At 37.3% G+C, this 26,429-nt stretch overlaps 1 protein-coding gene across 1 annotated transcript; it reads left to right on the plus strand.

The window, feature by feature from the left end:
• Positions 1-3,223: 3,223 nt before the first annotated feature.
• On the plus strand, positions 3,224-19,520 carry LOC117296889 (protein GDAP2 homolog). Its single transcript, XM_033779993.1, has 12 exons — positions 3,224-3,400; positions 4,759-5,001; positions 6,392-6,534; positions 6,969-7,122; positions 9,051-9,139; positions 9,595-9,671; positions 10,797-10,959; positions 12,681-12,834; positions 13,299-13,452; positions 15,245-15,439; positions 17,232-17,375; positions 18,118-19,520. Exons 2-12 carry the CDS (start codon positions 4,841-4,843, stop codon positions 18,172-18,174), a joined length of 1,491 nt encoding a protein of 496 aa, XP_033635884.1. The 5' UTR covers positions 3,224-3,400; positions 4,759-4,840; the 3' UTR covers positions 18,175-19,520.
• Positions 19,521-26,429: the final 6,909 nt, after the last annotated feature.

The following is a 26,429-nucleotide window of genomic DNA, read 5'->3' on the forward strand; positions in this document are numbered from 1 at the left end:
TTTCTTGTTACCCTTACCCTCCCCCCCTCCAATGTGGCCAGTTTTTGTGGAACACACTGTTATTTTCACAGTTACCAATGTCTGTGGTCTTAACTCACTGCAAATAGATATGTATATACATTTATAAATATGTAAAAAGGAAATAGGAATCATGTAGTTCGACTTGCAATTTGTTTTGAATTTAACTACATTTTTTTTTTAATATATGTTTTTTTTTATAGTATCAATTGTGCTAATAAAAACCTGTTCTTTCATTTAAATGCTCTCTCATTTTACATTTTCAAGCTTATGTATCAAATATTATGTTTCTTTATTTATGAGAAGTCCAGTTTATCTACCAAATACTTAAATTGTACATTGTGTAAGTTTGTGTTTTTGTTTTTTTGTAGAATGTCATGTCTCAAAATGTCAAGAACAAGAACTTATTTTAGTTAGGCCTGTATACATTTTTGTCATCTTTGGTCTTTGAAAGTTTTAATAATCTAATAGTGAAAAAGAATATTTTCATAAGAGGCTCACTGAACTTTTTCAAGAACAAACAAAACAATGGGAAACTTTTTTTTGTCGAAATGGGTGAGGGATAGTATAATTATTATCTTTTATATCATTCTTGCATGCAATTAGTATAAGTTTTGAGCCAATCACAGACTGGGTAGGGCCTACTCCACTATAGACAATGTGACCTCTGACGTCACACGAAAATCATAACATGATTCGCGCGCATACCGCCGGGCAAAACCTTTGTGTTTTGGCAGCCAGCTAGAAAGTGTACTCAATCTTACCATGACTACGACTCTTTTTGCCTGGCGAAACATGACGTATACAGTGTTTTTTCAACAGAGGGCGGTTTGAATGTAAACATAGGTCACATCGTCTATACAGAAGGGTTACACCTGCCCTGGTTGTTGTTATTTAATTTTTTTTCCCCAAGTTATTGGGCAGCAAATGGAAATAATACACAAACAAATTCAATTGTCTTTTCCTCTGGAACACGATTGTGAGTGGGACGCCCGCTATTTCTTAAAAGTGTCCAATTATAATGAAATAATGCTTCCAAAAACAGTGTAGTATTAAATTTTAAATCCCTTCCCTTTGTTTGGTGACATTTCCTTCAATGGAAGAACAATACAAGAAAATCATGACAATTGAAACTTCCTTTTGAAATGTATGCAAAAACAATAATTTTTTTTTTTATTATTTCAATAAAATTAACCCATGTACTTTTTGTGTCTGATTATTAAAGGCACTGGACACTATTGGTAATTACTAATAATAATTGTTAGCATAAAAACTTACTTGTTAATGATCAATGGAGAGCTGTTGATAATACACAACATCGGCGATATGGCTCCATCTGAAGTAAGAGATTTCGAGAAAGAAGTAATTTTCCACTAAAATATTTGAATTTGATTTCGAGACCTCAGAATTAGATTTTGAGGTCTCGAAAACAACTGAAAGCACACAACTTTATGTGGCGAAAGTGTTTTTTTCAATTATTTTCTCGCAACTTCGAAAAACCAATTGAGTTAAAATTTTCACAGGTTTGTTATTTTGTGCGTATGTTGAGAGACACCCAAGTTAGAAGACTGGTCTTTGACAATTACCCATAGTGTCCGTGTCTTTAACTATCAAAGCTAGTTATTATTCAGGAATGATATTATTTCTACTTTAGTCTGATTTTCGATTTCTTTTTGCCTTTGGAAAAGTCTTGAAAGTTGTGATCTGAATACATATAATGTAGGTCAACCATTCTCAATGAAATGTTCCTACTATGCTTCCAAGGACTAAAACACCATTCCTGTGTAGTTTGTATTAGCTCAGAACAAAAATTAACAAAAGATATTATTTCTGCAAATATTTATTAACACCGAGATCGTTTGTGCTATAACAAAAACATACCACAAACACAACATTTGAAGTTGATGATGAAACAGTAAAAAATATTGCAGGGCAACATTTTTAATATGTTTCACGTTTAAGGTACTTCCATTTTTTAGAGGGGGTGGGTCGGGGACAGTGTTGTGGGTTGGGGGAGTGCTTAAACTTGCACTAAGTTGACAATGAAGTGCTTGATATGATTTTAATATAAAGGGAAACTTCTTTATTTTGCAGAATGTTCATAAAGTTACACAGTGGTTTGGAGAGATTTCAGATTATTATTATGAATAAAACAATAGGAACTGACAACAAAGGCTTGTATGATAGCTGTGTTTTGTGTCCATTACTTTTGTTTGGTATAGACTTGATGACAAGTCATTAGGCGCTGCCTATTTGTCCCCCCCCCCACCCCCCCCCCCCCCCTCCATCTCGAACCCTTAAACACATTTGATCCTCGCCACCATCGAGTAATTTAATCAAGCTGTTTTTAGGGCGTGTTCACTCATGGGCATCAATCTGTCTTGAAAGATGGGGGGGGGGGGGACATCGGTTGTCATAACAATTTTCGCCAGGGGTCCAGGACCCGCTTTAGGGCCCCCGGGAAAGTTGACGCCGTAGATGCTCTCATGGTGCAATCTAGGATAATATGTTGGAATTCCAAAGACGCACAATTTTGATTGAATGTGTAGTTGGGGAAGCCATTATTGAACATGTAGTTGGGGGAGCCATGTAACACCATTAATGTCACTGTCATGTCCTTGACAAATAAAATTATGTGCAATCCATTTGATACGGTTATGTCATGTTTTTGTGTGTACATTCTACATATAGTATAAAAAAGTATAGAAAGTATAAAACAACTTTTAGTTCTTTAACTTTTGTTACAATTACTTGGGGTGGGGGTATGCTACCATTATTTGTTTTTGTATTTATAAGCCCCCCCCCCCCCAATCACCCTCCACCCTACCATACTGCAGCACACCTGTTTAGCAATAAGTGACCTAGTTTAGTTTTAATCTCTATAAATCATGCTTTTTATCAAACTGGCCTATATCAATCAAGACAAATCTTTTTAGCCTTGGCTTTATTTTAAACAAAATCAAATCACAGAATTTTAAATACGCCTATTTGTGGAAGAGGTTTTGTCCTTGATCTGAAAAAGTTGATTGACTCGAATTTTAACTTGTTTAACTTCCTAAAAAGTTTCCTTGACGGGCATCCGGGTCTTTTATAACTTCGAAATAGTCTGTCCCCTTGGATGTCCCCTTCCGTTTGACCAGACAAACGCATAGTGCGACTTGGAGACCAGACTGCCTGTCATGTGTGTTAAAAATCAGTATTTTTATTTTTGACTCCTGCTCGAATGCTACGGTTATTTTGTTGGTATTGAATGACGCAATTTTGAATGATTTCATTAAATGGTAGCTACCAAATTTAGTGTTAGCTTGCTGGCAGATACTCTGTGTATACGTTGGGATGTGTTAGAGCTTTGGATATGGTGGCAGATTTGCAGTGAAGAAAGGTAAAAAGTTGTCTTTATTCAATGATTCAATTTAATGTGAGTGTGATTCCGTGTTTTTATCACTCGCTATCGCGTATCTCACACTCTCACATCATCACACACAGCGGGCAATCTGTGTGTTTGTTATCGGCGGGGTCGTGGTGTGGTGGGAGTAGACTCTGACATGTAAACTCAATATAATGGAGGTAGTTTCTGTGTATCTACTCTGTCAGTATAAATTAGTGGTAATATATTGGGTTTTAAGGGATCCGTTTTAAGAATCTTTCTTGACTGTTTCTGAGGTGGGGGGGGGGGGGGGGGGTGGATTCCGGACCGATTGTGTGATTTGTCCTTTTTATAGCTCCATCATGACCATGGCATGATTTGTCACACGCACTCACCAGTCACAGTCACAGTCATGTAACAAGAAATTGGACGACTATGCTATGTATTAATGGTAGATTGATATGCAAAATATTGTTTATTTATCAATAATGTAAAAGCTTGTACTAGGGTGGAAACTGCAGTAAATTACAGTACACAGCCAACTTACCAAGTTACTTTTGGAAATGTTTCCGTATGGCGCCACCACTTTTTCATTCGATATGAAATAATATAGTATCTAATTTACCTCAATGAGATATCCCCTTTTGTAAAAATGAGTGAAAAAGTGGTGGCGCCATACGGAAAGTTATCCTTACTTTTTAGTACTGGGGTGCTGTACTACTTTTTTCTTTGATATTTGTCATCACAAATACACATTTTTAAAAGGAGTTCAGTGCCCTGGTAACTGTGTCTACAGCTTACTATAGAATACAGGTAGGCAAACACGTCATTTATGAAACTCCCGGAAACTCCCAGACCTTGTATTTTTTTATAAAAGCATTTTTTTAGAAATAGAAAGATAGTCAGAGTTCCATGCCATTTATTTATCAAAAATTAAATTTTGTTTATCCGTCATCAAAAAACATTCTTTTTTCTAATTTTAATTTGTGGCTAAAAGTGCATTTTCTTTTTAAAAGAAGTTAGTCTTATAAAGTGCTTACCACAATTGTTCAAGTTTAAATTAGCCTATATCTATGCAACACAAAGAGAGTTTTTCAATTTTTGTTTTTTCCTCTGTTGTTCATCATCGATTCATGTATATGATGTAGCCCAGGTTGGACTCCTCCGTTGCATGCAAGGCGACAGTGGCACTGACTGTCGTCCTACCAGGGTTGGTACATGATGTAATTTACTACTGTCACCTGATTAGGTCTCCAATGTTGTTACTTTTTTGTTCAAAACTTAAAGCGTTTTTTTAGATGTCATTAATGAGTAACAATGTTTTTCAGTGACACTAATCGACTTACTTGGTTTCAACTTTCCACAAAATCCAGGTGACATTTGCGCAACACAAGTTTTTGTTATTCGTGACAAAGGAAAATATCTTGTCCAGAATCGTGACCACCACATCTAGCCATGGACCAACTTGGCCAGAGACTTGAAGTCGTTGACATTTCATCGTTACCAACATGGGGCCTAGAGGAGGATGATGTGCCTCAATACACCGTCGCTAAGGAGGATACCAGGACCTCAAGATTTCCTTTTGACACTTCTCTGAATGAGAAGATTTGTGTGTGGTAAGTAGAAGTCTGTCCCGAGCCAATATGGCTCATCAGGTTGGTGTTTATATCCGGCTTCTTGGCAGTAAACGACTGAGAATATTTCTGTTCCCCCTGGACAGTAACTCCCCAGATTTCACCGGTACCCATTTGTACACCTGGGTGAAGAGAAGCATTTATGATAAAGTGGGACTAGTGAATCGATGCTAACTGGTCCAGACGGTCTTTTTTCTTTTTTACATCGTTTTTTTCAAAAACCCAGAATCACGTTAAAACTATGACAATAAAATGTTTGAAAAAATTTATGTTTTTTTCTTATTTTGGGGTTGAACAAAGACAAATTGACTGCTCTGTTGGCAGAGCACTGGCATAAACTTAAATACTGCTCTAATCAATTTGTCTTTGTTGGACCATAAAGAGAGAAATATTTATGCAGTCAGTTCATCTTTTGGTTTATTATTTGTTTAGACTGTGTATGTATTTAAACCTTGGTTGAAGTTGTTTTTATTCGTCGTATATGTATTGCAGATATTTATTTATTACTAGTTAGTCAAAAGGGTTTTGGTACTTTTTGTATGACACAAAACACAAAAGACGTCCACAGATTTACATTAAACTTACTTTACACAATTTATGGAGAAAGCTTCTCTTAAAATATTACTTACTGAGGTGCTGTAGCTTGTACGAAATGAATAAAACAATGGCACAACAATTATTTTAGAATGTACATCGGATTAATGCGACTCTCCTGAAAACATTGCTCTGTGATTTTCCTTTTTCTTTTTTAATTGATGACTAATGGAGCTGAAAATTATATTACATACATCTCCCTTCACATTGATTAGGGGTTGATTTCGTTGCCAAACACTTAATCTACAAAAGGTATAAAAACCCTTTAAAGATACTGGACACTATTGGTAATTGTCAAAAATTAGTCTTCACAGTTGGTGTATCTCAATATATGCTTAAATTAACAAACCTGTGAAAATTTGAGTTCAATTGGTCGTCGAAGTTGCGAGATAATAATGAAAGAAAAAACACCCTTGTCACAGGAAGTTGTGTGCTTTCTGATGCTTGATTTCGAGACCTCTAATTCTAAACTTAGTTCTCGAAATCAAATTCGTGGAAAAATACTTCTTTCTCGAAAACTACGTAACTTCAGAGGGAGCTGTTTCTCACTATGTTTTATACTATCAACCTCTTCCCGTTACTTGTAATTAAGAAAGTTTTTTTTGATGATAATTATTTTGAGAAATTACGAATAGTGTCCACTGCCTTTACAGTGCTACATGAACATTTTATTTTCATCGTTGCAATTACCCGACTAATACCAAACATGGCTACCCATCACTTATTTTGGGTTAATTGTTCAACATTAATATTTTATTGAAATCTTCTCTATTTCCAGGGAAGGTGACCCAACAGCTCTTAATGTCATGGGTCTTGTTCATCCAACAAGTGAACGTCTCAACGAAGCAAACCCTTTCTCAGAAAAAATCCATCAATTAGCCGGTCCAAATTTACAAAACGAATTACAGTTGAAGATAAAATGTAAGTGTAAGAAATAATGTGGGTTTTGTTGTCACTAATAGCCTTTAAGCAAGATGACGGTTTGTACACCCATGGGGGGAAATGGCACCTTCGGCTTTGCCTTGGGTGCTGTTTCCCCCGAGTGTGTACAAAACCCATGGACCCCCTTCACAGCATGCAGCAATTGTTTTGTTAATACCTCGTAACATGACTATTCCTCTTCTCAAAGTTCTGTTGTCATCTTCAAACATTTGAACAGTTGATCAAATAAGAAACCATTCTTCACTGCAGCTTTTTTCGTACTAAGCGCTGGAAAACAACCATCTTTGAATGATCAAAGTAATGTACACCAGGTGACAAAACTAAAGTTACCCACCGCGTTTAAGGCTCTCAACCAATCAAACTTACAATTTGTTACCGAGGTATAACAAAACTACTTGTTTGAACATTGACAGGTTGTAGAACAGGTGAAGCCAAGTTAAGTAAAGGGTACAACCTGCCAGCAAGATTCATTCTACACACCGTGGGCCCACGCTACAACGTCCGGTATCGCACAGCAGCGGAGAGCGCCCTCTATAACTGCTACCGAAATGTCCTAAACCTTGCCAGGTGAGTGGAGTCTGTTGGGAGTGATTTTGTTTGTTTGTTTATTTGTTTGTTTATTTGTTTGTTTAGATGATGTTCTCGTCAATGGAACTCAGCGAAGCTCCCACAAGGGGATATAATAACGAAGCTGGCAAAAAGCCAATCTCTCTTATACAAACATTGGTTTGACGTTTGAAATTTAATTGATTTCCTGTATGGGACATAAAGCCGTTCGGTCCAATGCGTTGTTTTACGCACATAACAGAACCCAGTGCACTTATTGAAAAGAGAAGGGGGTTTACCCCCTGTGTTTATAGTTTGATTGTCTATACATGTATGGCAACACAGCCCAAACTGAAGAAAAAGACCTGTTTGTTCAAATACAAAACTAAATTTATACAAGCGGCCTCGCCAGGGTTTATTTTATAAAGATTGAAGTTGCAATGTCATCATCTGTTAATACAATTTTAAATTTTGATGTGTTTGTAGTCACTGGGTACCTCTGAAAAAAAACAGTGTTTGACTGAGAGGTTTGAATGAAATCTGTCATGTGACACTCCTCATGTGACTTCCCTATTCACTGTCATGTGACATGCAATACGTGCAGGGTCCAGAGCACTTCCTGATTTGAATGGAAATCTACAACTTCCTGCTGGCCGTATTTCTCAAGAAGGTGGAAAAACAAAAAATAGCAGCAAAGCTTTTAACTTTGTTGATTTTTACACTGTATGGCAGTATGGAGAGGGAAGTCGGCGACTAAAATAATGTTTAGTTAAAATAATATTTGATTTAGATAGCGACTAATATTAAGTTATCTCTAGGTACTTTTTAGAATGATCTTATTCTAAGATTAAGACACAAACAAGGTATTAAATGCTGTCCATACAGATATTAAAGGCAGTGGACACTATTGGTAATTGGTAATTGAAAATTTGAGCTCAATTGGTTGTCGAAGTTGCAAGATATGAATGAAATTAAAAAAAAACACCCTTGTTGGCAAATTTGTGTGCGTCCAGATAGGAATAAAAGACTTCTGGCTAGAAGTCTTTTATTATTTTAGTGAGAAATTACCTCTTTATCAAAATCTATGCTACTTCAGTGGGAGCCGTTTCTCACAATGTTTTATACTATCAACAGCTCTCCAATGCTCGTTACCAAGTCAATTTTAAAGTTGATATTTGTTTTGAGTAATTACCAATCGTGTACCTTCCCTTTAAAGGGGCTCTGTTGTCGTGATCAAAGTAGGCCTGTGGCTAAAAATATAATTTTTCACCCACTTTCTGCATGCGCTCGCTCCCTCTCTACATATCTATGCAGAGAACGTTTGTGCAGTAGCTGAGTGTGAGTTAATCTTTCCATGTACAGCCTGCTGTTTTTATGACAACACAGGCTCTATTTATGTTCCAGTTACGTGCATGTAAAATTTGGTAGTAATTGTTTGTCACCCTTACACTGACGTGTATTAAAGCCATTGGACCTTTCGGTACAGAAAAAAAAAAGTTCACAGATTTACAAATAACTTACAGGGTTTACAGAAGGTAGTGGTGAAAGACTTCTCTTAAAATATTATCTCATGAAATGCTTTACTTTTTGAGAAAACAGTAAAACAATATCAATTCTCGATATTGAGAATTACAGATTTTATTTTAAACACATGTCATGACACGGCGAAACGTGCGTGTTATTTTCTCCTGACTCCGATGACCGATTGAGCCTAAATTTTCACAGGTTCGTTATTTGATATGTAAGTTGTGATACACGAAGTGTTGGCCTTGGACAATACTGTTTACCAAAAGGGTCCAATGGCTCTAAGTACTGTATAGTCAGTGCTGTACCAAGTTTTGTGAAAAAACAAAACCACAAGCAAATCATTCGAGTGGGATTTGAACCTTTGCATTTATTTGCATTGCTCAAAAACATTAAACAAATAAATTGATTTTTGTTGATTTCAGAGAGCATGAGATTCGTACGCTCGCCGTCTGTGCCATTAATTCAGTCAAGAGAGGGTATCCACCAGAAGAAGCTGCCCACATTGCAATCAGTAAGTCACCCAGGGTGCCATAAAACCAGAGCGATTACCAAATGTATACCTTCCCTTTAAAGGGACATGTTGCCTTGGATCGGGCGGGTTGGTCTATGCGTTTGAAACCGTTTGTTATGTATATGGTTAGGAAGATCTTTTAAAAGTAGAATATTATGATCCACACAAATATGCCTCGAAATTGTGCGGTTTTCCTTACTCGTCATTCGTTATTTTGACTCCTCAAAATGGCCGATCGAGTAAGTTCGCAAAGTAGAATTACTATAGAGTAATACAATGGTTTTCTCCTATATGCAGCTCATTTTGTTAACAAAGGTCACATGATCTGTACGTGGTCATGTGCATTATCTTACAATAACTGTGTGTGTTATTTGTGTGTTATTTGTGTTAGATCTTCCTAAACTCAAACTCAAATATTATGTGTATAAAGATGATCTGTATTTTTTGAATCTCAGGAACCATCAGAAGATTTCTTGAGAAATACGGGAATACAATTGAAAGAATAGTGTTTGTCATACGAGGAATAAATGAGGTAATTGTAGTAGTCTTTATAAAGGCAGGGTACTCAAAATAATTGTTGGCATAAAAACTGACTTGGTAATGAGCAATGGAGAGATGTTGCCAGTTTTAAACATTGTGAGAAACGGTTCCCTCTGAAGTAATGTAGTGTTTGAGTAAGAAGTAATTTCTCACCAAAATATTTGAATCGATTTCGAGACCTCAGCTGAGGTCTCAAAATCAAGCATTTGAAAGCATACAATTTGGTGTGACAAGGGTGTTTTTTCTTCCATTATTATCTCGCAACTTTGATGGCCAATTGAGTTCAAATTTTTACAGATTGGTTATTTTGCATATGTTGAGGTACACCAAGTGAGAAAACTGGTCTTTGACAATTACCAAAGGTGTCCAGTGTCTTTAAAGAAGACTTGATTGAAAGGCGTAATTATTTCATAACAACCCAATGTCTAGAAGACTTCACACAAGTAGTCAAAATCTCACTCGGTGTAAGTACAAGACCCAGTTATACTGACAAATATTCCCCACTTGTAAGGTTGTCTCAAACTCTCGTTGGGATTTTAACAACGTATTTTCTCCAAAAGACGATCAGAGCATAGTGATCGAAACAATGAGTTGAAACCAACGTTTTTTTCAGAACCACCCCAACTCATTTAGAGATTATCATTACATGGTGTTACCGCAAACCTTTCTATATCGTATTTCCACCATGCAAAGTTTCAAATCCTACTAAATGTAACTCTAAGTTATTGAAAAAAAAAAAAAATTGACTCGCTTGACGGGCTAGTGAAGGCTGAGTTTTGGCTCGACCGACGCTGTTTTTACTCGCATTTGGCGACTGCTAATTTCAAATCCTGTGTGACCTGTTACAGGCCTGTATGCTTCGTTTTTGAAAGGGCAAGGGCACCAAGGCATTTTCTTCTTGGTAAAGGGCTTCCTATGATGAAATTGCAAACTTGTACTGGAGCATTTCAAGGGCACCAAGGCATTGACCAGGGGGGGCATGGAGGCAAGCGCCTTCGTTGCCTCCGTGAAGTATCAGGCAGTTGCATGGCCTTCATCTATCAGACCTGCTACGCTATTGTTGAACGTGTTTTTCTAATTCGCTTTTTTTTTTTTTTTTTTTTTTTTTTTTTTTAAGGATTGTTATCAGGATCTGTTACGGCTTTACTTCCCACGGAATAAAGACGAGGAGTTATGGGCCTTAGACCTACTCCCAGCTAACGTCGGTAACGATGACGGGGAGCCAGTTAACCCGGAACGAAAGATAAGGATAACCAAGGACCCTATCAACAAAGAAATAAGTGGGTACCAATGAGACAGTTATTTGTCTGAAAGAAAAATTGTTTGATAAATGTGTAATTGTATTATGTATATCAAATAATATTATCGGCTGCTCAGGAGTGTAAGGTTATTAAAGGGAAGGTACACGTTTGGTAGTTACTCAAAACAAATATTAACTTAAAAACTGACTTGGTAATGAGCATTGGAGAGCTGTTGATAGTATAAAACATGTGGGAAATGACTCCCTCTGAAGTAACTTAGTTTTTGAGAAAGAGGTAATTTCTCACTAAAATAATAAAAGACTTCTAGCTAGAAGTCTTTTATTCTTATCTGAAAACACACAAATTCGTCCAACAAGGGTGTTTTTTCTTTCATCATTTCATCAGGATTCGAACTGCCTCTAGCTGCCGGGCAACCTCGGTAGTCTAGTTGGTAAGACACTGCTCTAGAATTGAAAGGGTCGTGGGTTTGAATCCCAGTAACATGCACGAGTAACATGCCTGTGATATTTGTTTACAGGACTCGGGAAAGTACTGAGTATACAGTGCTAACACACATCGGTGTATGGGTAAAAACCAAAATTAATATTTTCATAATTTCCTCGCAATTTCGATGACCAATTGAGCCCAAATTTTCACAGGTTTGTTATTTTATGGTTATAATGGGATACACCAAGTGAGAAGACTGGTCTTTGACAATTACCAAACGTGTACCTTCCCTTTAAGGTAATTTAAAACGCTTGCCTCTCACTAATGTGGCCATGGTTTGGTAAACGGTTAAGGTCATATGTGAGTAGAGTTGTGCGATTGTTCCCTCCTGTGTGCCATGAGGTTTTTTTCTCTGGGGAAAATCAAACACTTTTGGTCTCCGGCTCTGCTTTGTGGTCATATACATGGGTTAATGTGACTGGCTTTTCATTCATAAATGTGCTATTTTGTTTTACTGTTATGTTACCCCCGTGACTGGCTTTTCATTTCCATAAATGTGCAATTTTGTTTTTTTTCTGTTATGTTACCCCCGTGACTGGCTTTTCATTAATAAATGTGCTATTTTGTTTTACTGTTATGTTACCCCCGTGACTGGCTTTTCATTCATAACTGTGCTGGTTTTTTGACTGTGACGTCCCCCCCCCCCCCCCCCCCCGTCTGCTTTTTATTTTGTCTTCTTTGTTTTCCTGAAGACGATCAGAGCATACTGATAGAAACATTGCACTACTCTAAAGTGATTTCCACAAACCTCACTTAACCATACTCCCACTATTCTTCAAATCCTTCGTAATTAGCCTTCATAATTTGTGCTGTGTTTATTGTATTGTTATATCCCCACCCTTGTTAAGGGTGTCTAGGTAAAGGTAAAGGTTAAAGTTTAAAAAAAGAAAAAATTCTTTGCATCTGTATTGGATCTGTATTCCTTTGGTTTGTTTGTATTTTGATATAATCGTTTCGGAATTGTTGTTGTAATTTGCGCCCTCAAACATCCTCTGATGTAGAGGACGCTTTAGTAATACAATCAGTTATGTAATAAGTTTTTTTTTTTTTTTTTCAACTTTTTTCTGAAGTTGATCCGAGCATATACTGATAGAATTGTTGCAGAACCAACACTACTCAAAAGAAATTAACACATGCTGTTACCACAAACCTCACCTAACTATACTCCAACTATGCTTCAAATCCTACTTTATTAGCCTCTCAAGTTATTATTAGCGTTCGATGACAACCTTTTTTGATTATTTTTTTTCCAGCAAATGGGACTAATTCTGACGAGGATCTTGATGTTGACGAGCCAGATATTGGACACCATTCCTTTACTTCGATGCAGGCCGATCCAGACAAGATGAAAAGAGAAGTCCTCGCCAAACCGTCCAGACTAACGGCTGAGGAAGAGCAGAAGAAAAGGTGAGTTTGTGCTGCTCAATTAACCAATTGCGTGTTAGATTTGAATATTGTCTGGTACAGTGACGTGCTTGATTGCAAGTTACCACTACAATTTGATTTCCTCAGACTATAGAGACAGTTGCTTTGTCACATGATAAGGGGCAAGCTTTTGCGTAGTTACGTAAGAAACAGTGAACACAATTCTGAATGGATGTGTATGGCACAATAGTAGCAGAAGCGCTATATTTTTCCATATTCCACTCATGCTTGTGTGATAACTTATATTATTCAAATCTACATCGCACATGGCTTATTATCAGGAATTTGGAGTCAACATTGTTTGAAAAATTACTCGTGTGCTACCAAAGTGGTCTTGTAGTATGCACTGCAGTTGGCTGCCTCCATTTGCCTATAAAAGTTGCCTCGTGTGACAAGACACTAAGGGAAGCCACTGATCTTTTTCTCTTGTGACTCCATGTTTGCAGGTATGAAAGATTCTTAAAGAGGGCCAAGACGGAGGACTTATCCGATATCGCTGCCCACCGCTGCATCTACCAGTCGGGAGTGGATATCTACGGCAGACCCATCGTGGTGTTTGTGGCCAGGAACTTCCCAGCTACCCTTGTAGATCTGGAAAAGGTACATCATTATGACTATTATATGGGCCCTGTGTATATGGGCCCTACATGTATTTAAATTTTGAACTCTCAACCAGTTACAGCGCATGTGCTCTCTCCATAGATTGATATAGAGGGAGAGTGTAACTTGAAGAAGCAATATGAGTGGTTTATTTGTAGCATTGAGAAACACTCAAAGAGCCAGCCAGACCATCAAAGCCCGGCTTATACTTCCTGCGAATGCGAATGCGATACGAATGTTGACGTCACAAATTCGCAACGAAAAATTTGCAGCAGTTCAACTCTGTTCACCTCACATGGAATATCGCTGCGAAAGGAGGGTTGTGACGTCAAATTCACATCAAATTCGCTTCGCATTCGCACTTGCATGAAGTATGAACCAGGCTTTAGACAGGTTTTTGACTTGTTCTCTGCTGGTTTAATGCTTTAGAGACCATTCATTTCTGTGTAATTATCACAAAACGTCCAGAGATTGCTAACACTGCAGTAAAAATGTCAACAGAAATAACATTAAACAGAAAATTTAGTTTTGTGTTTAGAAATTGGGATACTATGTTAACATACTACTACTCTATGATACTACATTGGAAAATTTCATATCCAGAAATGACTTTTACTTGACCTCTGAATGTGAATGGAAGTAGGTCAAACCTTGTGACCGCTATGGGCATTTTGGTACAAGCGGTTTTAACGGCTATGGTCTGTTAAAGGTTAAAGCCACTGGACCCTTTCGGTTCAGAAAAAAAAAAAAAAAAGTTCACAGATTTACAAATAACTTACAGGGTTTACAGAAGGCAATGGTGAAAGACTTCTCTTGAAATATTATTCCATGAAATGCTTTACTTTTTGAGAAAACAGCAAAACAATATAAATTCTCGTTAACGAGAATTACGGATTTATTTTAAACACATGTCATGACACGGCAAAACGCGCGGAAACAAGGGTGGGTTTTTCCGTTGTTTTCTCCCGACTCCGATGACCGATTGAGCCTAAATTTTCACAGGTTTGTTATTTGATATAGAAGTTGTGTTACACACTAAGTGTGGGCCTTGGACAACACTGTTTACAGAAAGGGTCCAATGGCTTTAACAGCCATTTTTTGAATTTTCCTTGATCCTACCCCTACCTTTGCATTTGATTCATCCTGTTTGTATTCATGAATTAAAATGTAGTGATATGTAACCGTTTTCTATGCTTGTTGTGTCACATAAATGTTTGTCTATTTACTTGAGGCTTGTCTTCACAGAAAAACAAATACAGTCAAATTTTGATTGTTCTTTGTCTATTTATGATGTGAATTTTGTTTAATGCCACCCTTTATAAAAACTATCATGATTTTTGTTGTCACCCTGCTGTTCTTCTGTTTTTAAAATTTACATTGTTCAATCCATTTTAATCCTTTTAATTTGTATTTTTGTCATTGTCGTTATATGATTGTTTATCAAGATTATAAAATATGTATATTTTTACACTTTACCAATCATTGCTTGCTTTTTCATAATTACTAACAGGTTGAATGTGTTTAAGACTTGTAAGTCCTATTGTTATAATTGTGTTTCTTGTTTTTTAAATTTTTCCATACAATAATACCTGCTTAGTTTTTAACTAGTACCTTTTATACAGCCCCCCCCCCCCCCCACCCGAGCACATCAATAATTATTACCAAGGCGCTACATTAGTTTTGGTATTACTATTACTGTTATTGTTACTACCATTCAAGTTTTCTACCAATAAATGTAAATTTGATTTCGCTGGGATTTAAAAAAAAAAATCTTCATTATTTCTCACGTCAGGCGTTTCTCTATTTCATCTCCGTTCTGGATCCGATCGTCAACCAGGATTTCGTCGTCATCTACTTCCACACGATGAGTTCGTCCAAGAACCAGCCTGAGCTGAAGTGGCTGAGGCAAGTCTACCACGCCGTCGATAAGCGATACCGAAAATTCCTCCGAGCCTTCTATATTGTGCATCCAACGTTCTGGTCCCGGGTAAGGCTATCCAGTTTGAATGCAAAGCGAAATTTACGTCACAAATTCACAATGAACAATTCACAAGATGTGAGCTGTGCGAGTTTTAACTCTGGAACTCTTGCAAGTTGCATGTTGAACCCTCGAAAACATTCACAGCTAGTGTCACCGTGGTGTCACAGTGTTTTTATTATATTGCACCCTTTACAGTTAGTGTAATGGTGTTCTTTATTATATTGCACCCTTTACAGCTAGTGTCATGGTGTTCTTTATTATATTGCCCCCCTTAACATTTAGTGTCGTGGTGTTCTTTATTATATTGCCCCCTTAACATTTAGTGTCATGGGGTTCTTTATTATATTGCACCCTTTACAGCTAGTGTCATGGTGTTCTTTATTATATTGCCCCCATTACAGCTAGTGTCATGGTGTTCTTTATTATATTGCCCCCTTTACAGCTAATGTCATGTTGTTCTTTATTATATTGCCCCCTTTGCAGCTAGTGTCATGGTGTTCTTTATTATATTGCCCCCCTTAACATTTAGTGTCGTGGTGTTCTTTATTATATTGCCCCCTTAACATTTAGTGTCATGGGGTTCTTTATTATATTGCACCCTTTACAGTTAGTGTAATGGTGTTCTTTATTATATTGCCCCCTTTACAGCTAGTGTCATGTTGTTCTTTATTATATTGCAACCTTTACAACTAGTGTAATGGTGTTCTTTATTATATTGCCCCCCTTTGCAGCTAGTGTCATGGTGTTCTTTATTATATTGCCCCCTTTACAGTTAGTGTCATGGTGTTCTTTATTATAGTGCCCCTTTACAGCTAGTGCCATGTTGTTCTTTATTATATTGCCCCCTTTGCAGCTAGTGTCATGGTGTTCTTTATTATATTGCCCCCCTTTACAGCTAGTGTCATGGTGTTCTTTATTATATTTCCCCTTTACAGTTAGTGTCATGGTGTTCTTCATTATAGTGCCCCCTTTACAGTTAGTGTCATGGTGTTTTTATTATATTGCCCCCTTTACAGTTAGTGTCATGGTGTTTTTATTATATTGCCCCCTTTACAGCTAGTGTAATGGTGTTCTTTATTATATTGCCCCCTTTGCAGCTAGTGTCATGGTGTTCTTTATTATATTGCCCCCTTTACAGCTAGTGTCATGGTGTTCTTTATTATATTGCCCCCTTTGCAGCTAGCGTCATGGTGTTCTTTATTATATTGCCCCCTTTACAGCTAATGTCATGGTGTTCTTTATTATATTGCCCCCTTTACAGCTAGTGTCATGGTGTTCTTTATTATATTGCCCCCTTTGCAGCTAGTGTCATGGTGTTCTTTATTATATTGCCCCCCTTTACAGCTAGTGTAATGGTGTTCTTTATTATATTGCCCCCTTTACAGTTAGTGTCATGGTGTTTTTATTATATTGCCCCCTTTACAGCTAGTGTAATGGTGTTCTTTATTATATTGCCCCCTTTGCAGCTAGTGTCATGGTGTTCTTTATTATATTGCCCCCTTTGCAGCTAGCGTCATGGTGTTCTTTATTATATTGCCCCCTTTACAGCTAATGTCATGGTGTTCTTTATTATATTGCCCCCTTTACAGCTAGTGTCATGGTGTTCTTTATTATATTGCCCCCCTTTGCAGCTAGTGTCATGGTGTTCTTTATTATATTGCCCCCCTTTACAGCTAGTGTAATGGTGTTCTTTATTATATTGCCCCCCTTTGCAGCTAGTGTAATGGTGTTCTTTATTCCATTACCCCCTTTACAGCTAGTGTAATGGTGTTTTTTATTCCATTGCCCCCCTTTACAGTTAGTGTCATGGTACTTCACCACATTCACAGCGTCCAGTATAAAGGACAAAGTGAAAAGTCTGAAAGGTGTGCATTTTCTCTACAACACCATCCATCCAGATCAGCTGGACATCCCTCCATTCGTCCTGGACTATGACATGCAGGTAAGCTAGCCCAGTTAGTTTTATTTATTTCTCATCAAATATGACATTTCAGACAGAAATATTCCAAGGAATGTTTTCTACTACAGTTGTATCAGTGTATATTTGGTTTGCGGTAACACCATGCCATGTGTGTATCTACTTGCCAGGTAGAGTTAGCTCTTAGAGAGCTGTCTAGCTTCATTCTACTACCGCGGAGTAGATTGTTCGGGTGTTCGGGGAGACTTCTCAGTTCTGAAAAGAGTTGTTCTGCTTTTTAACTATTAACCGGGCGGATGATATAGAAAATAGGCTGGGACTAGTCTCCTGACGATGACTAGAGCATGCTAGTTGAAACTTTAAGACTAATTTAAGAACTGAATCTGTGGTAGTTCAGTTAATCACGATCCCATAAGCTAAGTAGTGGTCCCAGCCTATTCTCTTGACCATCCACCTGGGTTATAGCTAAAAAGCAGGACAGTTCTTTTCAGAACTGAGAAGTCTCCCAAACCCCGAACATCTACTCCGCGGTAGTAGAATAAAGCAAGAGAGCTCTCTAAGAACAAACTCTACCTGGCAAGTAGATACACACATGGTGTTACCGCAAACCAAATAAACATTGATACCTCACCATGCAATGCCTCAAACCCTATATATAGAATTGTATCATTATCATGACTGTGTAAGCTTTATGTAAATCTGTGGTCTCAGGGGATTTTTTTTTTCTTCTTACCAATTTTGTTATGTTCCTTTAACAAACCCTCAGGTCAACGGTAAGAGTTACTTCAATCCAGAGGAAGGGTCAGAGGTCGAGGGCTTGTGATTCAACCCCTTCTACGACGACAGAAATGTAAGGTGAGACAACCAAATCAATGCAATGATGATGTCATCAAGGAACCCTGTATGTGCCTAGCCTGTAGAGGGCGCCCTTCACCCAACTGGAAAATGCTACTTTGACTTCGTGCAGGGCCATATTGTTTTGGCAGACAATTTTGCCCCCCAATTTTACGTTAAGCAACAATTAACAAGATACCAGTCGCTGATGGTGCTTGTGACATGGTACTTTAACTGATAACCTTATTCTCGTAAGCATGATTATTTTTGTGCATAGCTACTTTTTGTGGCTTGAGAAGTTCTATGAAATAGTGTAATTAGCATATTAACCCAAAAGGATCCAATAATTAAACCTGTATCACAGATATTTAAATAATGGAATTCTTATCTGGTTATCGCTTTGGTTTACATGAACAATCTGCTGCTGCAACAATGTTTATTGCAATTGAACTTATTTAATAATTTACAAATCTAAAAATTAATATATTTAATAGGAATGGTGGCGGCAACATCAGATTAACAAAATGGAGAGTAGGTTTTTGAAACTTGTTATTATAAGACAGCAATCTAGAAAGTATAAAGTTCCTTTGTAAATACTTTCCTTTTTTTTGGGGGGGGGGGGCTTCACAGTGTTGAAGGGCCCCTATGCATTTGGACTAGAACATTTTAAAACTGGCAGAATTTAACAGCATTTTGTCCAAAATGAAAAAAATGTGTTGAATTGTATATACATGTAAATGTAAAAAACCTTCTATTGAAACCAAATCCAGAAATTTACAAAAGAACTCTGCGAAAGGTTTAGTTCAGGCCAATACTTAAAAGTGATTTTTATTTAGTATTAGTTTTTTATCATTTGCCCTCAAGAACATCTTCTTGAGAATTTGCCTTTGAAAGGGAAAGTTTGCCTTTGGTCTTTGGAAGTGTTCAATTTTGTTAATCCTATAGAAATAGAGATAGTACACAATAAAACTAACCTGAGATTATATTTCATTTCAAAAGGTGGTTATGTCTTTGAGATATCGCCAAAAAATCCAGAATGATTTTAGCCACGTAGGAAGAAAAGTCAGAGAAATGTATGTGACAGTAACTTTTCTCAGATTCTAATTTTTGGGAATAATAAAAACTTATATATTTTTCCATAACCACATTAGTGACATTGCTTCAAAGTGCTATGGTTCCCAAAACACTTTATACTAATCGCAATCTACCCAAGTAAGTTTTTATTACCGTTCATTAAAAGAGGGATAGCCAAAGTATATCTTTCCTTTAAAGACACTGGACTTTGTTCGAAATTGTCAAAGACCAGTCTTCTCACTTGGTGTAACTCAACATATGCATAAAATAACAAACCTGTGAAAGTTTGATCTCACTTGGTCGTTGAAGTTGCGAGACAATAATGAAAAAATAAACTACCTTGTCACACAAAGTTGTGTGCTTTCTGATGCTTGATTTCGAGACCTCAAATCTAACTGAGGTCTCGAAATCAAATTCGTGGAAAATTACTTCTCGAAAATTACAATATTACTTCAGAGGGAGCCGTTTCTCACAATGTGTTATACCATCAACATCTCCCCATTACTCGTTACCAAGTAAGATTTTATGCTAATAATTATTTTGAGTAATTACCAATAGTGTCCACTGCCTTTAAACAATATGTGATATCGGCATTGATTCCCGGTAACTAGATTATTGTATCTTCGCATGTTGATCTTGAGGCTTGAAACAAAACTGTCACCTGTTTTTTGTTTTGTTTTATATGTTTTGTATTTTCCTGTATCATTTTATGCACAAAGTTTTAATTTAGATGCTGTTATTATGCATTTGTTATTTTGTAAGAGAATATAAAATATGCGAGGATCGCCTGTGTCATGAAGTAAAAATGTATTTCATATTTCTTTGAAGCACCAGCCCTCATATTGTTAAAAAAATACAATTGAAACAAACGTATTATTTTTACTAGATATTTCAAAGTTTCAATAAATTTCTACTTCAAAATTTAGTTAACAAATTTATAGCTTTCACTCAGTGTACAATAAATGTTTTGATAAAACCATAAAGTCATAGTTTTGTATTCTGTCCTATATTGGCATGAAACAAATTGACGTGCGAAAATGAAGGTGTACGTGTGACTGATAATAAAAATAATAATATCAAAGTCTTATATAGCGCACGTATCTACCAAACGAGGTACTCAAGGCACTAAGTATACACAAACTTTCAGAAAGATAGGTTATTGCAGTGATGAATTCTGAGACCCAACTATTTAGCACATTCAAAGGGTTTACAAGGTGCTACAGCGCATACAGCAGCCACAGCCAGGAACACCGGGGTGAACCCCTTTCTTTTCGATAAGTGCACTGAGTTCTTTTACATGCAGTATACAACACATGGGACCTACGGCTTTACGTCCCATTCGAAAGACGAAGCAATGGTTAAGTGTCACGGCCGGGGATGTGTACATATGACTGATGAAGGATCTGTTAATATCTGAGAAGCTAAACCCAGTAACAAGATTTGTTTTTGAGCTTAGAGCTAGCCCAACTTTTGACATGTTCCCTTAATCGTCCCTGTTTTGTACGTATGACCTTAAAATGACCTTTGTGAAAGTTCAAGCAGTGCCCTAGATTACTTGAACTTGTGTATGCCTTGACTGTAGCCCTTGTTTGTAGAAATTATGTTTGCCATTTCTTTAAAACGTAGTAATGTGCAGCTTCAAATACACAGCATTACCTGGCCTGGAATTTCATCTTTGAGAGGGCAAGGCGTTTTCATTTTTGCAAAGGGCACTTCCTTTGAGAAATCTTAATGTCTATAAACCTTTGAAGGGGCAACAAGGCCAATACCAGGGGAACAGGGACATTGCTTCCTGGTAATTCAAGGCCTTTGTGACTTATACATAACGCAGGGCAATGTAGGAGTTAATAATGACATGGCCCAATTTCATAGAGCTGCTTAGCACAAAACTTTGCTTAGCAAGAAATTTCTTCCTTGATAAAAACAGGATTACCAATCAAATTTTCATTTGTTGCATGTTGCTTTTTACTAGTATTCAGGTGTTGTTTGCTTATCCGGAAAATCACGTGCACATTTGGTTGGTAATCCTGTTTTTATCAAGGCAAAAATGTCATGTTAAGCAAATTGTTGTGCTTAGCAGCTCTATGAAATGGGCCCCTGTGCCAACAGAAACATGACATCAGCCATTAATTACGAAATATTTTGCTTATAGTTTTGTATTTTTCTGATAGCTTTTCAGTTTATATAATCGATTTTGACAGTTACACAGAAACTATGGCTACAAAACTTTTGTAAATTTGTTGGAATTACAATGGACTTTTTGTATGTAATGTTTTCTCAACTTGATTTCACTCTTGGAATGTTTCAAAACTGGATGAAAACTCGATAACAATTAATGTTTGGTTCTGATTGCCTTTCTGCTGTTTAGTTCTGAAAGATCCCGTTTAGATTGAACCCTGTTTGATAACAGTTTATTTAACATGTGAGAACGGTTCACAGTTAATTTGTAATCATTATTTTTGTGTAGTTGTACATATATAATATTTCTAGATAGTTAATCAAAAGAAGCAATATTTTCAGATTAATAAATTCAGAATTTTCTAGTTTGATTACTAAAGCTTTTCATTTATTTCTGCTAAGCAGTTGAATTTGTTGTTGTGTGTACTTAAATGCAGTGGACACTATTGGTAAATATTCAAAACAATTATTAGCATACAACCGTAACGAGTGATGGGGAGAGGTTGATAGTATAAAACATTGTGAGAAACGGCTCCTTTTGAAGTAAAGTAGTTTTCGAGAAAGAAGTAATTTTCCACGATTTTGATTTCGAGACCTCTGATTTAGAATTTGAGGACTCGCAGGTTTGTTATTATTTTTATGCATAAGTGAGAAGACTGGTCTCTGAAAATTACCAATAGTGTCCAGTGTCTTTAAATTTGCTCATCATTATTGAGTCACTACAAACAGAAAGTCAAAATCTTGTTTCAAGAATACAAGCCATATGGATTGTTACAAACATTTTCTAGCATTGCAGTATACCATTCTTTCATGGTCTTGACACTATTTGGCTTGTCCTCATAACTCAATGCGCTATCAGAGTTTGGGCTTGAGCGTGACTGACTTTGGCTTGAAGTTTCGAGCTCGTAATAAAATCTAGCTTGCTAGGCCATAATCTTGGGCACATAGCAGCTTGGATTCTTGGGTCGGGCATGTGCTATAGGCTCGATCATTGGCTTTGAGCTTAGGCTCGGCTTTTGAGCTGAGGCTTGGCCAGGAGCTTGGATGCTAAATCTTGGGCTCTGTGCTTAATATAGCTAGGATTCTGGCACTTGGGCTTAGTTCTGAGTTTGTGCTCTGAGCTAAATCTGGGACTCTGGGCGCGGAGCTTGGATTCTGGGTGTGTTTGTAATCGAGCTATGTGGTTTGAGTTCGCATGCTGGGCTTGTGCTCGTGTTTGTCATTGGGCTATGGGGTTTGAGCTTGGATGCTGGGCTTGTGTTTGTCCTTGGGCTATGTGGTTTGAGTTTGGATGCTGGGCTTGTGTTTGTCCTTGGGCTATGTGGTTTGAGCTTGGATGCTGGGCTTGTTGTGCTCGTGTTTGTCCTTGGGCTATGTGGTTTGAGTTTGGATGCTGGGCTTGTGCTCGTGTTTGTCCTTGGGCTATGTTTGAGTTTGGATGCTGGGCATGGAGCTTGGATGCTACGCTTGGAGCTTGTTCTCTGGGCGTGAGCTTGTGCCCTGGGCTTAATCTCGGGTTCTGGACATGAACATTGATTATGACCTATTGGGCTAAGTGCTCTGGGCTAGGATAGCGTTATGGCTGTATGTGGGTACGGGCTTTGGTTCTGGGTCTATAATTTTGAAGCCGAACAAGAGTTATAAGACATTAACATATCAAGTTGCCAAGATGGATGCTATGCTGTGGTTTACATGTAACTATTGCCCTTCCAGCGGCTGTTTGAAAAGGGCTTCAGACGGAAGAACGGAGCTTGAAGCCGGATCAAAAGCCGAAGCAGTGAATTCGAAAAGGGCCTACGTCATGTTTACTTGGACTCGGATTCACCCAGAATTCTTTGACCATGCGAATTGGGACATGCATACGGGCTCTTCTCATTTTTTTTTTTTTTTTTTTTTTTTTTTTTTTTTTTTTCGTTTCGTTTCCCATTTGGATAGCAGCCAATCCAGATTTATGCAATTTATTTCAATGTTCACTGACAGCAATCACAAGATATCAAAGGTTCGCGCTATAACCTGGAAGCTTTCAGTGTCAAAATTGATGACAGTAAACACAAAATCGAGTTTGTTTTTGTTTGTTTTGTCGATAGGAATCATTTGAGATTTGGATTATTATGTCAACATCTCACATCTCACTGTTTTTTGTTTCGCTTCTGGATTCCACAAAGCGACATTATTTAACAGAGTTATCTGTCTGAGATAAAGCACCACAGATTAGTTATTTAATTACCATTGTTCCTGGTCCAAATGACCTTTGGACTTGTACTTGACATACATAAAGAATCTGTTTACTGTTTTGGGGGATTCTTTTTATTATGACATAGTTGGTGTGTTTTTTGTATTGCACATAATTGCACGAAGGCCTACTGTGTAGTTTGACAGAAAATAAATGATGTATCATAACCTTTCGGTCTCTGGGGGAAGGCGGCACTAAAATAAGATTTTGTTTTTGAGCAAAATCGCTCTTGGCATTTCGAGTAAAATTCGTCACAGGGGGAGAGGTTGAAAAATGATGAATGAAATTGAAACAATAACTAGGGCCTAAACCAGCTATACCAGTCTTGCCTACAAACTTTTACTGATTTCTTTTTTCAAGCGTGCCTGAACGTTACTTAGACGAATAGAGGGCCCCATATATAGGTTTTGAGTACTGCCATGACCGTTATTTTCACTCCAAACAGAGTGAGTATCTATTTGTAAACACCTGAGAGGTACCATGGTCTATAGGGTAAGGGGTGGGTAAGGAAACCGAAGCCCGTCAATACAAACAGCCGAAGCAGATTTCAAAGCATATTGAGGGAAACAAAAAATTATTTTGAATTTTATGTTAAAAAGAAATCATATTATTAGTGTTGCCCCAAAATTTGAGTCGGGGGTATTCAGGGATTATTCTCCTATATGTGGACATTATTCGCTCCGGATTTTCAGCGATATCTCAAAAACGCGACCACTTTTTGAACGAGATTTTACAGGTTAGTTTAATATGGTATATCAATTATATGGTTTAAATGTTCTGACGGTTCCAAAAACCAAAGGTATACTTTGCCTTTAAAGCCATTATACACTTTCGGTACAGAAAAAAAAAGTTCACAGATTTACAAATAATTTACAGGATTTGTAGAAGGTAATGGTGAAAAACTTCTCTTGAGATATTGTTCCGTGAAATGCTTTACTTTTTGAGAAAACATTAAAACAATATAAATTCTCGTTAGCGAGAATTACGGATTTATTTTAAACACATGTCATGACACGGCGAAACGCGCGGAAACAAGAATGGGTTTTCCCGTTATTTTCTCCCCACTCCGATGACCGATTGAGCCTAAATTTTCACAGGTTCGTTACTTTATATATAAAGTGTGATACACGAAGTGTGGGACTTGGACAATACTGTTTACCGAAAGTGTCCAATGGCTTTAAAGGATTAAAAAGTTCGAAAGATCCAAAAAACCAAAGGTTTACTCCGCTTTAAATAGAGGGCCCTTGTGTCAACACTTTTGAGCCTCGCTCCCGAACTTATCGACGAGTGCCTACAGAAACCTAAGTGAAATTGTCTGTCTCCATATCATCTGAGAAGGTATAGTCCAGAAACTAAGCAACGGTTCTGTAATGTTGACAGTTCCTGGTCTCTATTATTTTGTATCTTGCCGGCTGTCACATTCGATGCCAAGTGACACCATAACGAAGCAAATCTCCTTTAAAGGCACTGGACTCTATTGGTAATTTCTCAAAATAGTTGTTAGCATAAAAACTTACTTGGTAACGAGCAATGGAGAGCTGATGATAGTATATAAAACATTGTAAGAAACGGCTCCCTCTGAAAGTAGTTTTTGAGAAAAGTAATTTCTCACTAAAATATTTGAATTGACGAGACATATCATATCGCTAAGGTCATGAATTCAAGGCATCTGAAATCACACAACTTGTGTGACAAGGGTGTTTTTTATCTTCCATTATTCTCTCGCAAATCACAGGTTTGTTACTTTTATGCACAGTTGAGTTACACCAAGTGAGAATACTGGTATTTGACAATTACCGAGGGTGTTACAATGGCATGTCTATGACATGTTTGCTAAAGATTAAGACTGCCAATAGTTATTTGTTGCATGCAAAGGATTATGGAAGAAACATTTCCATATAACGTCATTCTGGCTACCTCAGGAATAATTATGTTTGAACAGACCAAACTAATCTGGCTCATGTTGTTGGCTCAGTGGTTTCTGTCCCTGCCGTTTACCTCTTTTGGACCCCGGACCGTAGCCTTGCATGTGGGATAGGGTTTTTCAGTCCTTACAAGACTGCGTGGGTTTTCCTGATAGGATTTTTCCTCCCACACGTCTAAAACTGAAATGTCTTCATTATCCTCTTTAAAAAAGTTGCTGCGATGTTTCAATTAGGATGCTTTGCCGACTATATCATTCAGAATCAGATATGGTATACGCCATTTTGTTTCCACCTGGCACGCTGATTGGTGCCAACAGCTCCCTCCTAAAACTTTATGTCCTTGGATTTCCTATTATATACGCCATGCATGTAAGCTATAAAATAATTTTCTCAGACAAGTGAAATTGTCCACGTTTGTTAGTAATTATATGAGGATGGACTATACAAACAGATGTGATCAACAACTTAATTAGTTCAAAGCTAATAAGTGATTTTGACATGGGGTCAGCGACCGCTACGGTGCCGATGCCAGGGTTTTAAAGGATTTGGGTACTTTTTCAAAATGTCCATAGATTTACATTAAACTTACAGGGTTTGAAGATAATGATAGTGGAAAGCTTCCCTTCAAATATTACTTACTGAGGTGCTCTAGTTTTTGAGAAATGAGTAAAAAATGTCATGAAAATACGTTTGTAACTATAAAATAATTTTCGTCATGAGACGAAAATTATTTTCATGACGTTGTTTTACTCATTTCCCAAAAACTACAGCACCTCAGCACGTAATATTTTCAGGGAAGCTTTCTACTATCATTATCTTCAAACTGTGTGAGTT

This window comes from Asterias rubens, chromosome 11 (genome assembly GCF_902459465.1).
Source record: "Asterias rubens chromosome 11, eAstRub1.3, whole genome shotgun sequence".
NCBI classification, from domain to species: Eukaryota; Metazoa; Echinodermata; class Asteroidea; order Forcipulatida; family Asteriidae; genus Asterias; species Asterias rubens.

Coding starts and splice junctions, on each gene's coding strand:
- LOC117296889 (XM_033779993.1), top strand. CDS start 4,841: ATGGACCAACTTGGCCAGAGACTTGAAGTCGTTGACATTTCATCGTTA. Junction 10,960..12,680: donor CCCTATCAACAAAGAAATAA/GTGGGTACCAAT, acceptor TTTTTTTTCCAG/CAAATGGGACTAATTCTGAC. Junction 17,376..18,117: donor TCCTGGACTATGACATGCAG/GTAAGCTAGCCC, acceptor ACAAACCCTCAG/GTCAACGGTAAGAGTTACTT.